The following is a 17,961-nucleotide window of genomic DNA, read 5'->3' as shown; positions in this document are numbered from 1 at the left end:
CCAAGAATACTCAAGCATGCCATTCACCCCATCTTTAGATCCGGGGTGCCCAATCCCTAATACACTTCTTCTGTCCTTTCCTAGACCCCAGGTAGAGTCTTCTGAGGTTCTCCATCCCACAGTCCTTCAGCCCTATTCTATCTCCACTTGTTCCCAGCAACCTGATCAGCTTTCACATCATCATCTCTCTCAGCAGGCGGAACTTTTATACAGCCATCTGGTGTAACAATTCCAACAACAGTTGGTCCACAACTTTTGTGTCTAAAACACCTCAATTCCAATTCTATGCAGAAACTAGGTAGCTGCCTGTTGGTCCTAAATCCCAAATCCCTGAAAAATGAATCTGATTGGCCCAATTTATGTCAGTTGTCCATCCCTGGTCCAATCAAGTGTGGCCATGGTTACAGAAAGGAAGTCACATGATACGAACTGTGCGCTCAGGCTCTCTCTTGTGGGTGGTAAGTGGTATTGGAGGAAGCTTCCAGAAAAGCATGATCTTTATCTGAACAGAGACTGCAAACTGTCCACTTTGAATAGAGAATGACTTCTTCCAGCTGGTGAAGCCACTCTTCTGCTTATAAGGCTATAGCTTTACCCTAATGAGCCCCAAAGTGTAATCAAGTCTCCATATAAAATCATAGCCGCAGCATTCATTTATCAAGAATTAAGCAGATGGGTTCACTGGTGAATTCTACCAAACATTTAAGGAATAAATTATACCAACTCTCTACAATCTTTTCCAGAAGATAGAAGCAGAGGGAATACTTCCTAAGTCATTCATCCAATACCAAAATCAGACAAAGACATTATAAAAAAAGAAAACTACAGACCAATATCTCTCATGAACATAGATGCAAAAATACTCAACAAAATATTAGTAAATTGAATCCAACAATGTATAAAAATAATTATGTGCCACAACCAAGTGGGATTTATCCCAGGTATGCAAGGCTAGTTCAAAATTCAAAACTTAGCTAATGTAATCCATCATATTAACAGGCTAAAGAAGAAAAATCATTTGATCATATCAAGAGATGAAGACAAAGCATTTGACAAAATCCAACACCCATTCATAACAAAAACACCGAGTAAACTAGAAATAGAGGAGAACTTCCTCAACTTGATAAAACACATCTACAAAAAGCCTACAGCTAACATCATACTTAATGGTGAGAAACTTGAAGCTTTCCTACTAAGATCAGGAGCAAAGTCATGATGTACCCGCTCATCACTGCTTTTCAATATAGTACTAGAGGTCCCAGCTAATGCAATAAGACAAAAAAGGAAATAAAAGATATACAGATTGGAAAGGAAGTATTAAAACCATCTTTGTTCACAGATGACATGATAGTCTATGTAGAAAATCTAAAAGAATCAACAAAAAAATTCCCAGAACTAAAAAGCAATTATATTTAATAGCAAGGTTTCATAATATAAGTAAGGTTAGTGTACAAAAGACCATTGCTTTCCTATGTGCCAGCAAAGAACAATTAGAATTTGAAATTAAAAACACATTACCATTTACATTAGCACCCCCCCAAAATGAAATACTCAGATATAAATCTAACAAAATATGCACAAGATCTATATGAGGAAAACTACAAAACTCTGGCTGTGGCAGAGGCTTCTGATGAAGACTCTGGTAGGAAAAGTTCCACCTCACGTTGGCCTCCATGGCTCTGGGTTTTTGCCTTCTCAGAGTTCATGCTGGGTCACAGGTGACTTTAGACAGGCTATCTTGTTTAGGTCCACACCCGCATTTGTCTTCATGAAATATGTGGCATTTCACCTCATATATACACACCTTTGGAGTTTTCTCCAGGTACTTCTGGTTCTTGCTGGTTTGGTAACTTACTTCTGCTATTAATAACTTGGATCATCTCCAGTAATTCTCTCTCACACACATATACCACATTCTCTCTCTTCCTCTTTCTTCTCATCTCTCTCTCTCTCTTTCTCTCATATGCAATAATAACTGTACGCTTTAATTTCCAAATGCTTCTAACTGGTTTATCTCATATTTAACCCATTTTTTAGGCTAGTTAAATGTTACAAATTTTTTGACTTCCAATAAAAACAGTAATCAGCATTGCATGTACATGTGTGTCCTTATATGTAGTAATTAAGATTAAGTTAACCACTGTATTAGGTATCACCAATTTGAAGAAGTACAAAGCAAGAGAAGAAAAACTAAGAATTAGGTTTATGTTAAATATAACAGTGATGTTACTGTCGTTTATGCAAACTGTTCTCCATTCATGCCTAATTATAGCGCAGCTTCCTAACATTTATATCATCAAATTTACTGTTTGACTTCAACACTGAATGCCATTGTTGAAACTTTCAGAGTCCAGTGCCCATATTTCAGGGCTCTTTGCTCACACAGACCATCATCTATCTCAGCTGCTCAGCAAACATGCGAGCGCCCTGATGTGTAGGGCTCCATGCTGGGCTCCGTGACTACAGAGATGAACACTAGCTGGTTCTTGACCCGAAGCACGTACAATTTAACAAATGTGTACGTAAATGCATAATAATACAGCATGTAAAGAGACTAAGAAACCAGCTCCTCTCTAGGGAATTTGACAAAGTCATGAAGTGTGCCATATGAACTGGGCTTCTAAGAACAAAGGGGAAGAATCTCAGTGTGCCAACCGTGTGAGTCAAAGCGGGTGTGACTGGGCTAGTGAGATGCTCCCTGTGGAAGGGGCACAGGATACAGGAGAGGGGGCTATAAGACCTGGAGCTGAGGAAGTTGGATGAGTTAAGACCCTTCTATACCAAGCTGGGGTTTTTATCCTATAGGTAGGAACAGGAATAGTTTAATTTTAGAGAGGAAAGCTCTGGAGATAAGTATGAAAGGTAGTTTGAAGAGAAAAAAAAAAAGATGTTTCCATTAAAAAACATAAGAGAAGACCAAATAATATTTCATGAACTTATTTACATCTTAATAAATATACATGTCAATAACACTTCTATGGACTGTATGAAATAACACTATATTTAAACAAACTGTTACATTGGGATATTTAGGTTATTTGTGTTTTGTCTTTGTCTTTTATTGACTGTTATAAACAGTTCTACAGAGATTCTTAATTATTTCTTTAAGATAAATGAGGAATGAAATTGCTGAGTTAAAAGTAGGCACATTTTTAAGGCTTTAGATAAATAGTCAGATTGTCCTCTAGAAAGGTTGTATCGATTTCATTCATACAATTATATTCTTTTGTGACTTGCCTATAGCCTTCTGTTCATTTTGCTACTGGTATGTTTGTCTTTTTATTGCTTTATAAGAGTTCTCTGCATGTTAAGGGTATTCTGTTTTTGCTATATGTAGTGTACATAAGTTCTTTTGGTTTGTTATTTCTGTAGATGTCTAACCTTCCCTACTAACTTTAATCCCAGTGGGAAGAGACATCTTTGAACCCTCCACGGCACATAGCGTAGTCTCTCTTCTGTGGCAGGAGCTCAGCAAATATGCCAGGATGGATGTTTGAATTATTTTTATCCAACCTACTTTATGAAACTCATTCTGCCCTACTCTGGAAATAGAAGGAAGTCAGTCGAATATTCACACTCCCCTTATTCAGAGCACGATCAGCATCGTTCCATTGTTTCCTTCATTCATTTAACAAATAGTCACTGAGCACCTTTTATGTGCCAGGCACTGTTCTCAGCCCTAGGGATGTGGTAAAGGGCAAAATCTTTCATTCTAGTTGGGGGGCACAGATAATAAACAAGACAAATAAAGTATGTATGATGTTAAGTTGTTATCAGCGCTATGAATGAAATCATAGCAGAGGAGGGGAGGTTGAATTTTTAAATAGGGTGGTCAGGGTAGGCCTCACTGAGAAGGGACATGAAGGGGGTGGAGATGGAGGAGTTAGCTGAGCAAATGTCTAGAGGAGAAACCTTCTAAGCAGACCGAGCAATGCACACAAAGGTCCCAAGGCCCGAGCAGGCCCGATGCATTCAAGGAACAGCAAAGAACTCAGTGTGGCTGCAGTGCAGTGAGCAAGTTAAAGAGATGGGCAGAGGGGTGCCAATCATGTACAGCTTTGCAGACCATTGCCAGAACGCCGCTTTTCCTCTGAATGAGATGGGAGGATTTGGAGCAAAGGAGTGGCATGATCTGCCTTCCGTTATAAAAAGACAGCTCTGGCTGCCATATTGGAACTAGACCGGGGTTGGGGGGCAAAGGTGGAAACAGGGAGACCCGTAGTGACTGTGGACTGCAGTAATCCAGGTGAGAGATGGTAGCATCTTACACCATCTTGGTGATAGCAGTGGAGGGGATGAGGAGGGGCGGGATTCTGGGCATAGTTTGAGGCAGTAGAGCCAACAGAATTTGCGGATGGGAAACGTAAGAGAAAGAGGAATGAAGAATGGTGCCAAGGATGCTGGCTTGAGCAACTGAAGGATGCAATTGACATTAACTGAGATGGGGAAGACACAGGTGGAGCAGGTTTGGGGGAAAGATCAGGACTCTGGGAAATGTTGAATGTGAGATATCTCATTAACATCCAAGTGGAGAGGCTGAGTATACAATTGGATATACACATCAACAATAATTGTATCTAAGAGGTGAGATTTTAGACATTTTTTTCTTTCTCTTTCCTTCCTCTTCCCACTACTCTTTTTCCTTGGTATTTTGAATCTTTCAAAATTTTAAAATCATAAGCAAGTTTCACTTTTATAACAGAAAAAAATAAAGCATGTTTAATTTAAAAAATAATAACATGCGAATTATGGGTTATGGGAGGAATAATTGAGGATTGCAGCCTTTCTTTCAAATCTTGTGTCCAGAGCTTGCAATTCGAGTCAATTCAACATTCTCTGAGCCTCCCACAGGCCACGTGCTCCACTAGGTTCAGGGGATGCTGAGACGAACAAATACGGTCCTGCCCTGAAGGAGCTCCCTGTTGAGCAGGCTCTAGGGCTGGCCTCAGTAACTGTTGTAACCAAGGTCCAAACCAAGAGCTGGGGGAGCAGGAAGGAGAGAGGTAGCCTTAAGGACAAACGAAGTCCCTATAAAAATGTCAAGAGCATATGGGTCAAACAGACAGCCTCCAGGCCACACTGAGGATGCAAGGTGGAAACACACAGGTGGGTGGTCAGGTCTCTTTTTACTGAAACACAGCATGTGTGCCAAGGAAGTCCAAGGACATGTCTGGGAACAGGAGAAGCCCCCCACCCACATACACTCACTCAGGCATACGTGAACCAGGGTCCTGTTGCCACATCTGGGCTAGGGGGCTTGGGCCAGCTGACCTTCATGGGACTCTTCCAGGTACATCTCAGCACAGTAATGCGGCTCCAGCCTGGTGGTGGGGGCCCAGGCCACTGGCAGCACTGTCCCTGTTTTGGCACATGGGACATGCCTGGCAGCAGCTGATATTCTTTAGGCCCTCTTGGAGCGCAGTAGGGAGACTTGGATAGGAGGCAAGTGGGTATGCAGTTCACGGTGGAGCTGGAGAGCAGAAGGAGCCAGGTGGTACTTCTTGCCCATCTGCCTGTGAGCTCGCCGCAGGCTGACGACAGGAAGGACAGTGGGACAGAGCACACGAGGAGGACAGCAACACTTCCTGAGCCTCCTGCATGCTGGACCTGGGCTGGATGCTTCATACACATTATATCATTTAAACCCTGCACCAACCTTATAAAGTGGATATTATTATTCTCATTTTGTATGCAATGAAAGTAATATGGAATAACTTACCCACGGTCAAACAGTTAGCAACTATAATTCACACCCAGATCTATCTTGCTCCAAAGCTCATTGCTTGACCCCCAAGCCCTGCCCCATTGGTGGCTCCCAATAAGAACTGACACGGACATCCCCATGGCCTGGCACCTGCACCTCAACTGCCTGGCCTACCCCTGAGCTCCCTCGTTTCTTTCTGACTCCTGAAATAGTTTCAAGTTTGGTGGCTCAGATCTGACATTCAACCCTGGCTTCCATCTTCAACTAGGATGCACACTTGCCACTTTGGTTATCACGTGCAGAGGGCATTCGTCATTTATTTGGCTGTCCCGTGTCAAATCCCTATGCCACATTTAGAAAACTCCTTATTGCAAGAGTCCTCACGGGCCTCCCTGCCCCTGAGAGAGCTGCAAAAACCCAGATATGCCCTCTTCCCATCCCCTGGCAGCAAGATGTGGGCACAAGGGCTAAGCTTAGCCTATTGGATGTTCTTCCTCAGGACTTTGACCCTGGAACAGGTGGCTCAGAGATAAAAGGGCAGTGAGAACTCATATGCAATAGTGTGTTCAGGCAGCATGATGCACATTGGCTGTGGCAGCATCCAATAGTGACAGAGTCCCAGTCGGAATGTTCCCACTGTGCAGCCCCCAGAGTCCCCGGGGTTCCTCCTGCTTGTTTTTCAAGCCCACTCCTCTGGTATTCCTTTGATTCTATGTACCGTGGGACCCTGCCAATGACTGCCCCCTTTACTATGACAGTCAGTGGTTTTCTTTTGCCTGCAACAAAGGATCCCACTTGCAATGGATATATCCTGGTTCCATCTGCTAAGGGTAGTCATCTCATCTGTCCAGCCTGGCTGTGGACTTTACCCCCTGGCATAAGACTCCCAGGTAGCACCTCTGCCAGGTTTATCCTTACAAGGGGTGACACCAAGCCTGAGCCACTGATAAGCTGCATGGCACCCACTGACTGTGAGAGGTGCCAAATGCAAGCTTGAAGCATTGGCAGGGGCACTTGCGAAGGGTCAGTTCACATTAGACTGTGCACTGGACCCATTTTCACTGGTCAACCTGTGAGCAGAGCTTAGATACTTCCCACCACATCATGCTCCATCCCCTACTTTGTAGAGTAGGGGAGCCATATCTCAGAGAGTTGGGTCCATGACATCTGTGCTGAGCTGACCTAGTCTAACGTTCTAATGAGTCACACCATTTCCAAAAGCCCTGACCCAGAATTTCGCCATTGAAAGCTCTACCCAATGATCTTGGTTTCAGTAGGATATTCCCAGTTGTTGTACAAATATCCCAATCTTGGTCTCTATCTAGTGCGTATATCTATGGGTTTTTTCTGTCTAGCATCCCTATTTTCTCTAGGGCCCATCCTTCCCATTCTGTGTGGTCCTGATTTGGCTGTCAGTCATGGTGGCCCTTGCAGGCCAATGAGACAAGCTCTTCCCTGATGCTACACAAATTTTGCTTTGTGAATCTAGTGGTGTCATGGTTGCCTTTTTGTACATATGGAGAAAGAAGGGAGCAGAGCTAAGAGAAAGAGGAAATTGCCGTGATCATGTTTGAGCTGCTGGATCCAGCTATAACTGAAGCTGAGAGGCACTTCTAGATTTCTCATGCCTTGCCTTTTTTGGGTAAATGTGTTGCTGCCACTTGTAACCAAGAGTCCTGCCTACCTGCTCATCAATATCATTGACCTTCTCCTCAGGGGCCCAAAGGCCAGAGTTTCCTAGGATCTAAAGAAATCGGGGGTTGGGAGCAGAACTTGTTTACTTTGCAGAGAAGGTGAATGAAGAACTCAGGGAATGCAGGCAGAAGCAAAACTAGGCTGGGATCCTAAAATTCAGCCCCTATTACTCCATAAGAAACAAGACTCCCTCCCAAGTGTAGTAGTTGCTCTTCTGTGGTCTGCAGATTTCCCCTATAGTCCCTGAGAACCTCGCACTTTCCTCTACTCCCCTGACCCAGACAGTGCCCACTCACCTGCTGCACGAACCTCTCCGCCACTCTGGGGTCAGTGAGGTCTTCTGGGGAGACCACACTCAGCCTCAGGAGGAGGAAGCCTCCATCTCCACCTGCAAGTTGAGAATAGCAGGAAGATGAAAATGCGGTCAGGTCAGTTTAGGTGTCAAGACATGCTTCATGCTAATCAGCCTTTGCACCCTCTGCATGTGTGTGTGTGCGCTCTCGTGTGTTCATGTGTCTGTATTCACACAGACCTTACATTTACTCACTACTAAGAGGAAGGAGGATTCCCTCTCTGGGATAGTTAGGCCCACTGGAGCATCCTCCCAACAAGAGTGAAAGAAATGGTGGCTTAAGGCACCACTCACATTTGGAGAAGTCAAAGAGTAGTGTGAGGAAGGAGAATGGAAATGGATCCAGAATGTTCTAAAGGCCTGGAGGTCCTAGATGGAGCTGATGGGAAAGAGCCCGACCAGGGAGAATGCCAGAGAGAGGCTGGCTCTCTGAGGGATGCCCCGAGCCAATTCTTCCGGCTTTAAGTTGGGGCGGGAGGCGGAAGAGGTCTTCGGTCTGGCCTTCTTGGCTTAGTAGCTCTGCAAGAAAGTTCTGTCTCTGAGCCTTAATCTGCTCACCTTCCCCTGCCACCTTCTAGTCACCTCTTCCTATCACCAATACTATTAGAATTGATCTAGTGATTGCGCTTCTAGACATTTATCCTACAGAAAATAACACACACGTGAGAAACGTACTATTTACTGCAGCACTGTTTGTCATAACAGAATACTGAAAACAACCTAAATGTCCATTAATACAAGACTGGTTAAATGACAGTTAAAAAAAATAATGGAATACTGAGCAGCCATCAAGGAGAATAGCTTTCTGGGGCGGGGGACACAGGCAATAGCTAGCCAATGGGCATAAAGTTCTATCTATGCAAGATGAGTAAGTTCCAGAGATCTGCTGCGCAGCACTGAGCCCACGGACAACGATGCTGTACTGTAGTTGTTGAAAGGGTAGGTCTCGTGTTAAATGTTCCCACCACAACAAAGTAAAAATTAAAGACTAAGGTACTAAAATTAGTCAAAGAGACAAAAATACAAGGCCACAAAGATGAACATAAAATATAAAGTGAAAACCTTTTTCTTCCTCCCCACATAAGAACAGATTTATCTCAGACATCTGAGTTTATCGTATGCTCTGCTTGCATAAAAAGGAGGATGAAATATATACATCATGTATGTGTTTGTCCATATATGTTTGCAAGTGCATCTAGTGAGCCCACTTTCATGGGGTCCCAGGGCTGGGAGAGCCGCAACTTGGGCCAGATGCCCACATGCTGCCCCTCTGTGTGGCTGTGGCTGGAATAGAAGCGTCTGAAGCATGAGGGCCATGTCTGTTAAATAAAACTTGGGGCCTTGCCTGAGTAGTTACTCAACAGTTAACTTCATAGAAGGTCAGAGCTGGAGAGGACTTCAGGGCTCATCCCCACCCTGTCCAACTACAAGTGGAGAAACGGAGGCCAGAGAGGGAGAGGGACTTGCCTAAGGTCACTCAGGTTATTAATGGCAAAACCAAGATCTCAAACCATTTCTTCAGACTTCCAGCCCTGCACTCTTTCCATACACCACCTAAGACTGCTCATTACTGATTTTGGCTAGAAGATCACAAAGAGGCAGCATCAGAGAGAGGGCTCAGGACAGGCTTCCAGGTCCATCCTTCCTCCCCACTCCTTAAGCATGTGACGTCCTGGAAACTCCAAATCCCAAACCCCCAAGGATCATACATGGGGCAGTCGCTTACTTGCAGGAGCTGTTGTGTTCTGCCTTGTCTGAGCGGTGGTGGTGGTGGTTGTTGGGGGCTTTGTTGCAGTCTTTGCTGAGGTCGTGGTGTTGGCTAAGGTGATGTTTGTTCCTTGGCTGCCATTGCCTGTAGTCGGAGGGACAGAAGGAAGAGGGCTCCTACTGGTGGGGAAGGGCCCATTGGTTGTACTGTCTGTGGCAGACGTCTCTGCCGGGGTAGACTTCTTGATGGTGGCTACTTCTGAGGGGCTGTAGACTGCAGCTGAGGACCCTGCAGAGGAAGTCACTTTGTCCACTGTTGACCCAGCCTCTGTGACTGTGACTGCTCCCGAGACTTCGATGTAGCTTGGTGTCTCCTCAGAGAAGGCCGAGGTTTCTCCCGAGGGGTCCATGCTGACTGTCACTGAAGTTCCACTAAAGGTAGTGCCCTTGCCTGCTGTTGTTTCTGTCTCTGTGGTGCTACTCGTGGGGGGTGGGGTCTCAATGGTGGCATCAGGTGCGGCTGACTCTGTGGCACCGGACGTTGGCAAGGTCTCAGCAGAGGTTGTGGACTTGGTGACGTACGATTTGACATCAGAGGGGTCTGGCAAAGCTGACGTATCAGAGGTGGACGAGGCCTTCACTCCTGTGGGGCTGTGATCTGTGTCCGAGGCCCCGGGGCTGGCGGTGCTTGCTGTTTCTGTTTCTGCTACACTGCAGTTGGTAACCTCAAAGTGGGTGACGGTGCAGGCAACCAAACCTTCCACTGGAATAGTGACGCCAGGGTCCAGGGCTCGTGAGGTGGTGATGACTGGAACTGAGCTGTCGGAGGAGGAGCTGCTCTCTGAGGACAGGCCCTCAGCTTCCCTGGAGCTGTGGGCCGATGTCAAAACATCAGTTGTGACCCTCTTTGCCTCTTCAGAGCTGTCATCGGTACAAAGGGTGTGAAAGATGGTGTCCACAGGATCACTGCCTGTGACAGTCTCAACTGTGGTCATTCCAGTTCCCGTGGGGCTGCCACTTGAGGCTGATGTCTCCATACAGGCGGTGATCACAACCATGAACTTGGGAGGTATTATTTTTGTGAGGGTCCTGGTCTCTGTTGCAGGGGAAACAGTCTCGGTTTCCCTGGTCTCTTCTTCGAGAATGGTGCTGGCTGGGATTAAGAGATTAGAAAAGGTCTCGATGCTCATAGTTTGAGTTTCCAAAGCGACGTGGCCTGGTGCTGAGGTCTCAGTGAGGTCAGTGGTCTGGAAGTCCTCCTCGGAGCTTGTCCTAACCCCTGGAGTCACAGGAGGTACTTCTATGTCATTTGTTGTCACCAAGGTGTCTGGTCTGCTGGTGCTGGGGCCTGTGTTGGGTAAGACCGAGCCATGAGTCCCGACGGATGTCACACAGGCTCTTATGTTTATGACCGGGGCAGAGGGTGGGGAGGTGGAGCTATTCTTACCCCATTTTTCATCTTTATAAACAAGGAAGAAGGGCAGCGCTGGGAAGCCCAGCCCCTGGCAGCCACAGAGCCGGGGTTGCCCTGACTGGTGTCTGCTGAAGCCCTGACAACCCACTTGAGGTCAGCAAGCCCCACAGTCCTAGCTGATTATTGGCGTGTGGCCTTCAGAGGGAATGTGTGGGGCCAGGATCCACCTTCAAGGGTGAGCAAGAAAGGCAGAAGTCCGGTTAGCCAGGAACTACAGAGTAGAGACCAGGAAATCTCAGAACTTTCTGACAGAATCCTTCTCAGTATCCCATGGGTACTTTTTTTTATCCAACAATTGTTTCCCCATGGAAGTAAAAACCCTTAAAATACAAGAAAGGCCTATGGTTTTGTCATTAGAGGTAGCTGGGAGGACCGGGGAGAGGGAACTCCAGAGGCAGCGTGGGGAGTGCTGCTGCCACAGAGGGGAGCAGGCGAGTCCTCTGGGCTCCGACCAGGGAAGAGAGAGAGAGCCCTTCCCAGCCCTGCCCAGGCCTCCCGTGACTGTGGGTCTAAGGACCACAGGGACGGAACCCCGGAACCACAGACACCATGGCCAGGCATTCTCCACATGTGACAGGAGCCAGGTGGGGCAACCCTAACACTTGAGAGGGGGGCTGCAGGCGCTGCTCCATGGCCAAACGCCTGCTCCCTCCACTGGCCCCCTGGGGCGGTGCGAGTGGAGGGCCCTGAGGGAGACAGCAGGATCTTTTATGGCCTGACAGAGGCTGCTTCCCTGTCTCCAGGGCGGTAGGGCTCTCTCTGTGAGTAGGCCAGGGAGCCTCTTAGGGAGGGTTGCCTGACTTAGCAAATAAAAATACAGGTCACCCAGTTCAATTCAAACTTGCCTTTCAGATAAATGATGAATAGTCTTTTATTATGAGTATTTTCCATGCAATATTCAAGACATACATTTAAAAAAATTCCTTACCTGAAATTCAAATGTCACTGGATATGTTCTATCTAGTAACCCTACCCTTGAAAGGAAAAGGATCAAAGTATGAGTCCCCATTTTTGGTGTTCTGATGGTTTCAGATGGTCTTTACTGAGATGCACTGGCTCCAAAGTAGCCCACAGACCCCAAACAGGTGCAGGACCTCTCCCCAGGGTGTCAGGATGGACCCCCAGGTCCCTCAGGATAGACAGGAGTCACGAGCCCAGGTGGCAGCTCTAGCTCCGCCGCCCACCACCAGCGCTGGCGTGACATGACCTACTGGTTCATGTCCCGACTCTGCCTCCTGCCAGCCGGGCCAGCCACTACCTCCTCACGTGGGAAAACAGGGTCACAAGACCCTCAAGGTGGTAAGGACCAAAGGAGAAGGTGAATGGCGAAGCTCTTAGATTCCCAAGGCAACAAGAGGTTATTAAGCATCTTGCCCCCGTGCTGCCTCGTCCCTGACAGGCACGAGCTATCTTGCTGCAGCGAGAACCGCAGGCTGCACCCCGTGCACTTTAGGCGGGGCATGGGCACACGCTCTCATCCCCGTCCAGTGCAGCCCGGCTCACACACAAACCGCGCTTTTGCAGGAACTGCTGGCTGCCAGTCAGAGTACACTTTCTTCTCCCCACTTTGAGGCCTGAGATATTTCTGAGCCTTCTTGGTCTGTCCCCACAGAGTGGAAGCAGAGCCCGCCTCAGCCCACACAGCCTGCAGCCCAAACAGTGGCACTCTCAGAGTCTGACCCCTGACCTCTCCTGATGCATTTTCTTCCTTTTCCAGGAGCCCTGTGGTGTCATTTCTGCTGTGCAACCTCCTCATGCTCCCCAAGCCCATAGCCTCTTCCTTCCGGGGCTCTCACAAGCCCCTGCCCAAGGCTCCTGCCTGCCAGGGGTCTTCTCAAATGAGCAAAGCCCACCACAGCCCCTGCACAGCTCTGGCCCATCGCAGCTCTGCTGGTACCTCCCTGCGATCTGGTGGAGAGGAAAGCGTGTGGACGTCGGACTCTGGTTTTAGTCCCCCTGTCGCTGCTCACTCTGCTGCCTGCTGAACATGTAACCCTGGCCAGGTCTCCCAGCTCTGAGCCTGAATTTTCTCATCTGTGAAAAGGAAGTAGGAGTCCCTATTGCACGGGCTTGTGAGGATTAAATTAAATTACATGGAAAATGTGCAGCACAAAGCTGGTAGACTGTGAGCGCATGCGGGGGGCAGTGTGGCACAGTGGTTAGGCACATATGGAACCAAGTCCTGGCTCTGGGATGAGTCGCTTAACCCCAGCAAGCCTCAGGCTCCTGCCTGTGAAGGGGCAGAGGTGGTAAGAATAGTGATAATCTCCGAGGGCGACTGTGAGGATTAAAAGAGAATGTGTGATGATGTGTCAATGTAGGTCCATCCTATGTAGCAAATGTGCCGCCCTGGTGGGGAGGCTGTATGCGGTGGAACAGGAGATCTGTGGGAACTCTGCCCTCAGCTGTGAACATAAAACTAATCTGAAAAATGGTCTATTTTTTTTTTAATGTATGTGACAAGTTTGGCACAGTTCCTACTAGCGACAGATCAGCGTTTGTTCTCTTCTTTTATAAAAGTCCTGCCTCTCTCAGCATCCACCCTTCCCAAGCAGTTTTTCTACACAAGCTGTACTTCGAAGGAGATGGCCAGGTAATAAACCCAGAGGAGCCACAATCTTGTTAAGCCACCTTCATCGCCAGCTGACACCTCCCTGCCCCTGCCCCGCCCCCCTTACACTCCCACAGGCATAAAGACAAGCTCGCAGCGCCCCTTGCAACGACAGCATGGACAGCGTCATGGTTCGTTTGTATGTACTGCAGCGTCACCCATACTTCAGCTGTCACACACTGTCATTTGCGTACTCTCTATCAACAATAATGACACTTCACATATACGTTTATGGTTAATTAAAATTAAACCAAGAGAACCCACCCTCACCCACGGCTGCCCGTACTGAAACTCACACCCAGAGCCCCGTCGGGGGAGAAGCCCCCACGGAACCCTCACACCACCTCACCTGTGGAGCTGCCAGACAGCCCAGCCTCCCAGCAGAAGAAAAGGGGCAGAGCCAGGCCCCAGAGAGAGCCCATCCTAGCCAGGGCGCTGGCCACCGCTGCTCTGCAGACCTGCTCACTGCCTCTCAGGGCCACCTTTTCCTGTTTCCTCAACCCGGGGAGGAGGGGCAGGCCTTCTGCCCAGGTGTATGGCCAGGTCATTTCCCGGGTGCAGCCAGGTGATCACAAATGCAATGTGCACGCTGAGAGCTGACAGGTTGGGGCTGTCAGCAAGCTAACTCCCCCGTCCCCTTGCCCAGTGACCTCTCTTCTCTGAAGTTTGATTTGAGGATATGGAATGATTTCTGCCGTGATATTCACCCCTCAGTCTTGCAGCTGGGGAGGCCACGGGAGATGGTGTTTCACCTCCCCTGCCCTCTTCCTGTGCCTGGGGCTTTAAGTCAGACGTGAGTTTCATTCCTAATCCTAGACCTGATTAGCTCTATGATCTAGGGCAAATTAGAGAACTTTCCTGAACCTCAACTTTCTGATCTGTAAAATGGGCGTAATCTCTACCTTAGTAGACTGTTGTTGCAACGATTACATGAGATAGTAAAGCTCTTACATAGTGCCTGCTACATAATCGGTGCTCATCAAAAGTACATCTTAGGCCCGGGCGCGGTGGCTCACGCCTGTAATCCTAGCTCTCTGGGAGGCCGAGGCGGGCAGATTGTTTGAGCTCAGGAGTTCGAAACCAGCCTGAGCAAGAGCGAGACCCCGTCTCTACTAAAAATAGAAAGAAATTAATTGGACAACTAAAAACGTATAGAAAAAAAACTAGCCGGGCATGGTGGCGCATGCCTGTAGTCCCAGCTACTCGGGAGGCTGAGGCAGGAGGATTGCTTGAGCCCAGGAGTTTGAGGTTGCTGTGAGCTAGGCTGACGCCACGGCACTCTAGCCCAGGCAACACAGTGAGACTCTGTCTCAAAAAAAAAAAGTACATCTTAGGTGCTCAATAGATGAGTGAGGGCCCTGACAGCCACTCTGATCCTCAAGCATTAGAAAGAAAGAACAGCCCCCGATGTGGGACAGGACTCTAATTTCTAACCTCCTTCCATCGTGAACATCCTGTGATTCTGCAACCCAGTCGGAGCCAGGACCATGTCCTCTGGCCAGGCCAGAGGTACAGGAATGGGGAAGGGACTAGCTGGGACAAGAGAAGAGGTGAGGGACCTCATCTGGGTCTCAGGGCCCAGGAGGAGGGAGTTAGGGCAATGACTTAGGGAAGCTTAAGAGACTGGGCCCCGAGAAGTGGAGCTACTGAATATATTTCCAAATGCCCTAGAGAAGGCTCTTCCTCCCTCAATGGGCCAAGGATATGAGCTGTTATGGCCACAGCCAGTGACCGGACAAGGTAGTTTGGGAATTTAAGGGCAAGAGCTTCATGATGAAAGCAGCTCTGGGGTAGAGGAAAGCCTGCTGGATCCATGTCAGGGAATCACAAAATCTCAAGACTAGAAAGAACTTTAAAACCAGATCAGAAGATCCAGGTTCTGTTTCCTGCTCTGTTCTTAACAGTGGCCCAGGGGCTGTGTGAACTTGGACTAGCTGTTTGCCCTCTCTGGGCCTCAGTCGATAAGAGCTCTGAGGTCCTCTTGGCCCTGCAGTCTGGGATTCTGTGTTGGGTGTGTGACACTGTCTTCTAGAACTTTACCCTGCTTTAGGATAAAGGGCTACGCTGCCTGGAAGGAGGAAGGAGTTGTCCCAGGGCATGAGGAAGGAAGACTCTCCCAGAAGAGGCTGAGGGGTCCATATAAGCCACAACCAAGTGCTTGGGGTCAGGGCTTTGGGGCCCCAGTTCCAAGGACATCTTTCATCTGTAGGCCAAGCCCCTTCCATCAGCCCCAGTCTTCACTTTATCAAATGGGACAATGCACTCCCCAGAAGGTGTCAGGTGGGGAGAGGAGGTAGAGGCCACAGCAGGGACCTGAATTCTCTTAGACCCTGTCTAGTAGCCGTGATCCAGGGTCAGGTTACCCCTAGAGAAGAGGGAAAAGGGACTCACAAGAGCGTAGCTCCTTCCTGCCCCCACCCCCAGCCCTGCCCCAGCTGGAAGAGGGGCTTCCTCATTCCAGCTGCAGGTGGGTCCACTGACCCAGGCTAATCCACAGAGGTATGCAGGGACTTGCCCCTTCATTTCCTTTTTCTTTTTATCATTTAAGTGATCAACAGCCCTACTCCAGCCTCTCGCAGATGAGGAGATGAGGAACCTCTGGGAAGGAAATCTGGCTGAAAACTTCCCTGGGTTTGCTGAATTTTGTGTTCTTCTGTGTTTGGGGGAATTTCTGAGCCTGGGCAGATGGCTGTTGGCCCTGAGAGTCATAATGCTCTTATCCAGAAAATTCCTGGACTGTTTTTTCAGTTAAACTTAGCTCTCACCCTAAATGAGCATAGGCGCCTAGTTTCATTAATTTAACAGACATATATGGAGCACGTACTATATGCCAGACACTGTTCTAGGCACTTGGAACACATCACTGAGTAAAAGAGATCCCTGCCCCTCATGGAACCAGCTTCCTAGTGAAGAGAGACAACAAACAATAAATACGGTAAGTGAGTTATATAAGGATGAAAACTATGGAGAAAAGAAAAAAGACAGGGAAGAGGAATTGAGAGTGCTGGTGTGTGTATGTGTGGGGTGCAGGGTCAGTATAAACGGCACGGTGAGATTTGAGCAATGACTCGATGGTGGTGAGAAAGCCAAGTAGATACCAGAGGAAGACCAGCACAGGCAGCAGAACTGCTAGAAAAGGTTCTAGAGGCCTGTCAACTTCATGAGGAGGTTCATAAACTTGGAAACGAGAGCTTTGTTTCTCATAAAGGGTTACAGCCTGCAGGTGTCTGTCTTGCAGGCTGGGAAGCACAGCCTCTGGCGGAAGCCGAAAATAGGCACTTCGAGCGAGGAAATAAAGGGAACAGGAATTTATGCCAAGCCGTGGCTGAATATATTTAAGAAGCTATAGGAGGAGCCAGAGTATTTATAAAAGGAGAAACATGCACAATTGAGCTTCAAGTGTCCCATTTTCCAAAAATGGTGAAGTTAGCATGGTCTGAGGGTGGAGTTTTCAGCCCTCTGATATCAAAAGACAAAGCAGAGGACTTGAAAACCCTCTGCACAGCCTCCCTAGACCGGTCAGAGCCACTCCGCGGCCATGGCCCCTTGTCAGGAAGGAATGCTGGTCAGTTGGGTGGAAACCTCAAAAGGAAGGCGCAGCACTAGGCGGTTGGTTGAACTCAATGGTGGAGCAAGTCTTTCCAAAGGGCTGGTTCTGCTTAACCGGGAGGGAAGAAAGCCTGATGAGGGAGGGGGTATAACGAGGTGTGTCTGACCACCCCCCAACATGGCTGGGAACTCAGTTTTGCTTTGTTTTGTTTTTATCAAAGTCTCACTCTGTTGCCCAGGCTAGAGTGCAGTGGTGTGATCTAGCTCACTGCTTGCCTGGCTAATATTTTTATTATTTTTTTTGTAGAGACTGGGTCTTGTTATGTTGCCTGGGCTGGTTGCAAACTCCTGGACTCATATGATCCTCCAGCCTCGGCCTCCCAAAGTGCTGGGATTACAAGCCTGAGCCACCACACCCGGCTGGAACTCAGTGTTAAGGTTTCGCTGGGGTCCCCTTGGCCAAAAGGGGATCCGTTCAGTCAGTTGTTGGGGGGCTTAGGACTTTATTTTTATTTCTCAGGCCAAGGTAGGAGCAAGTTCAAGGAACACCAAAGGGCCAGTGAGGCTGAAGCCTCATGAGGGGCTCGTAAATTAGGGGCAAGGGGATCAGAGTGATGGGGGAGCAGATGATAAAGGGTCTTCTGGGCCTTGGGGGCTTTTACTCCAGTAAGGTGGGAGCCACCCCTGGAAAGTTTTGAGCAGAGGAGTGATAGGACCTAACTTAAGTTTTAGAAGGATCACCCTGGCAGCTGTGTTGAGAATAGAGTAGAAACGGAGTTAGGGGGCTTTGCCCTAGTGCCGGCAAGAGTAGCTCGGACTGCAGGGGTAGCAGAGAGGATGGTAAGATATGGTCAGATTCTGGATATAAT

At 48.1% G+C, this 17,961-nt stretch overlaps 1 protein-coding gene across 1 annotated transcript; it reads right to left on the bottom strand.

Moving 5' to 3' along the window:
- Positions 1-5,401: 5,401 nt before the first annotated feature.
- On the bottom strand, positions 5,402-13,965 carry MUC20 (mucin 20, cell surface associated). Its single transcript, XM_012639706.1, has 5 exons — positions 13,893-13,965; positions 10,736-10,806; positions 9,478-10,687; positions 7,696-7,787; positions 5,402-5,470 (listed from the first exon to the last, which is right to left on the bottom strand). Exons 1-5 carry the CDS (start codon positions 13,963-13,965, stop codon positions 5,402-5,404), a joined length of 1,515 nt encoding a protein of 504 aa, XP_012495160.1.
- Positions 13,966-17,961: the final 3,996 nt, after the last annotated feature.

Source organism: Propithecus coquereli, unplaced genomic scaffold, assembly GCF_000956105.1.
Source record: "Propithecus coquereli isolate 6110/MARCELLA unplaced genomic scaffold, Pcoq_1.0 Scaffold10, whole genome shotgun sequence".
Taxonomy (NCBI): Eukaryota; Metazoa; Chordata; class Mammalia; order Primates; family Indriidae; genus Propithecus; species Propithecus coquereli.
Note: the sequence above shows the minus strand (reverse complement) of the source record. Positions and strands in the feature narration are given on the sequence as shown.

Bases quoted from the DNA above. Each gene is read 5' to 3' on its own strand.
- MUC20 (XM_012639706.1), bottom strand. From the start codon at position 13,965: ATGGGCTCTCTCTGGGGCCTGGCTCTGCCCCTTTTCTTCTGCTGGGAG. The intron at 10,807-13,892 runs GTGAGGTGGTGT...TACCCAACACAG, and splicing joins GCTGTCTGGCAGCTCCACAG to GCCCCAGCACCAGCAGACCA. The intron at 7,788-9,477 runs GTAAGCGACTGC...CTCAACTTGCAG, and splicing joins GAACACAACAGCTCCTGCAA to GTGGAGATGGAGGCTTCCTC.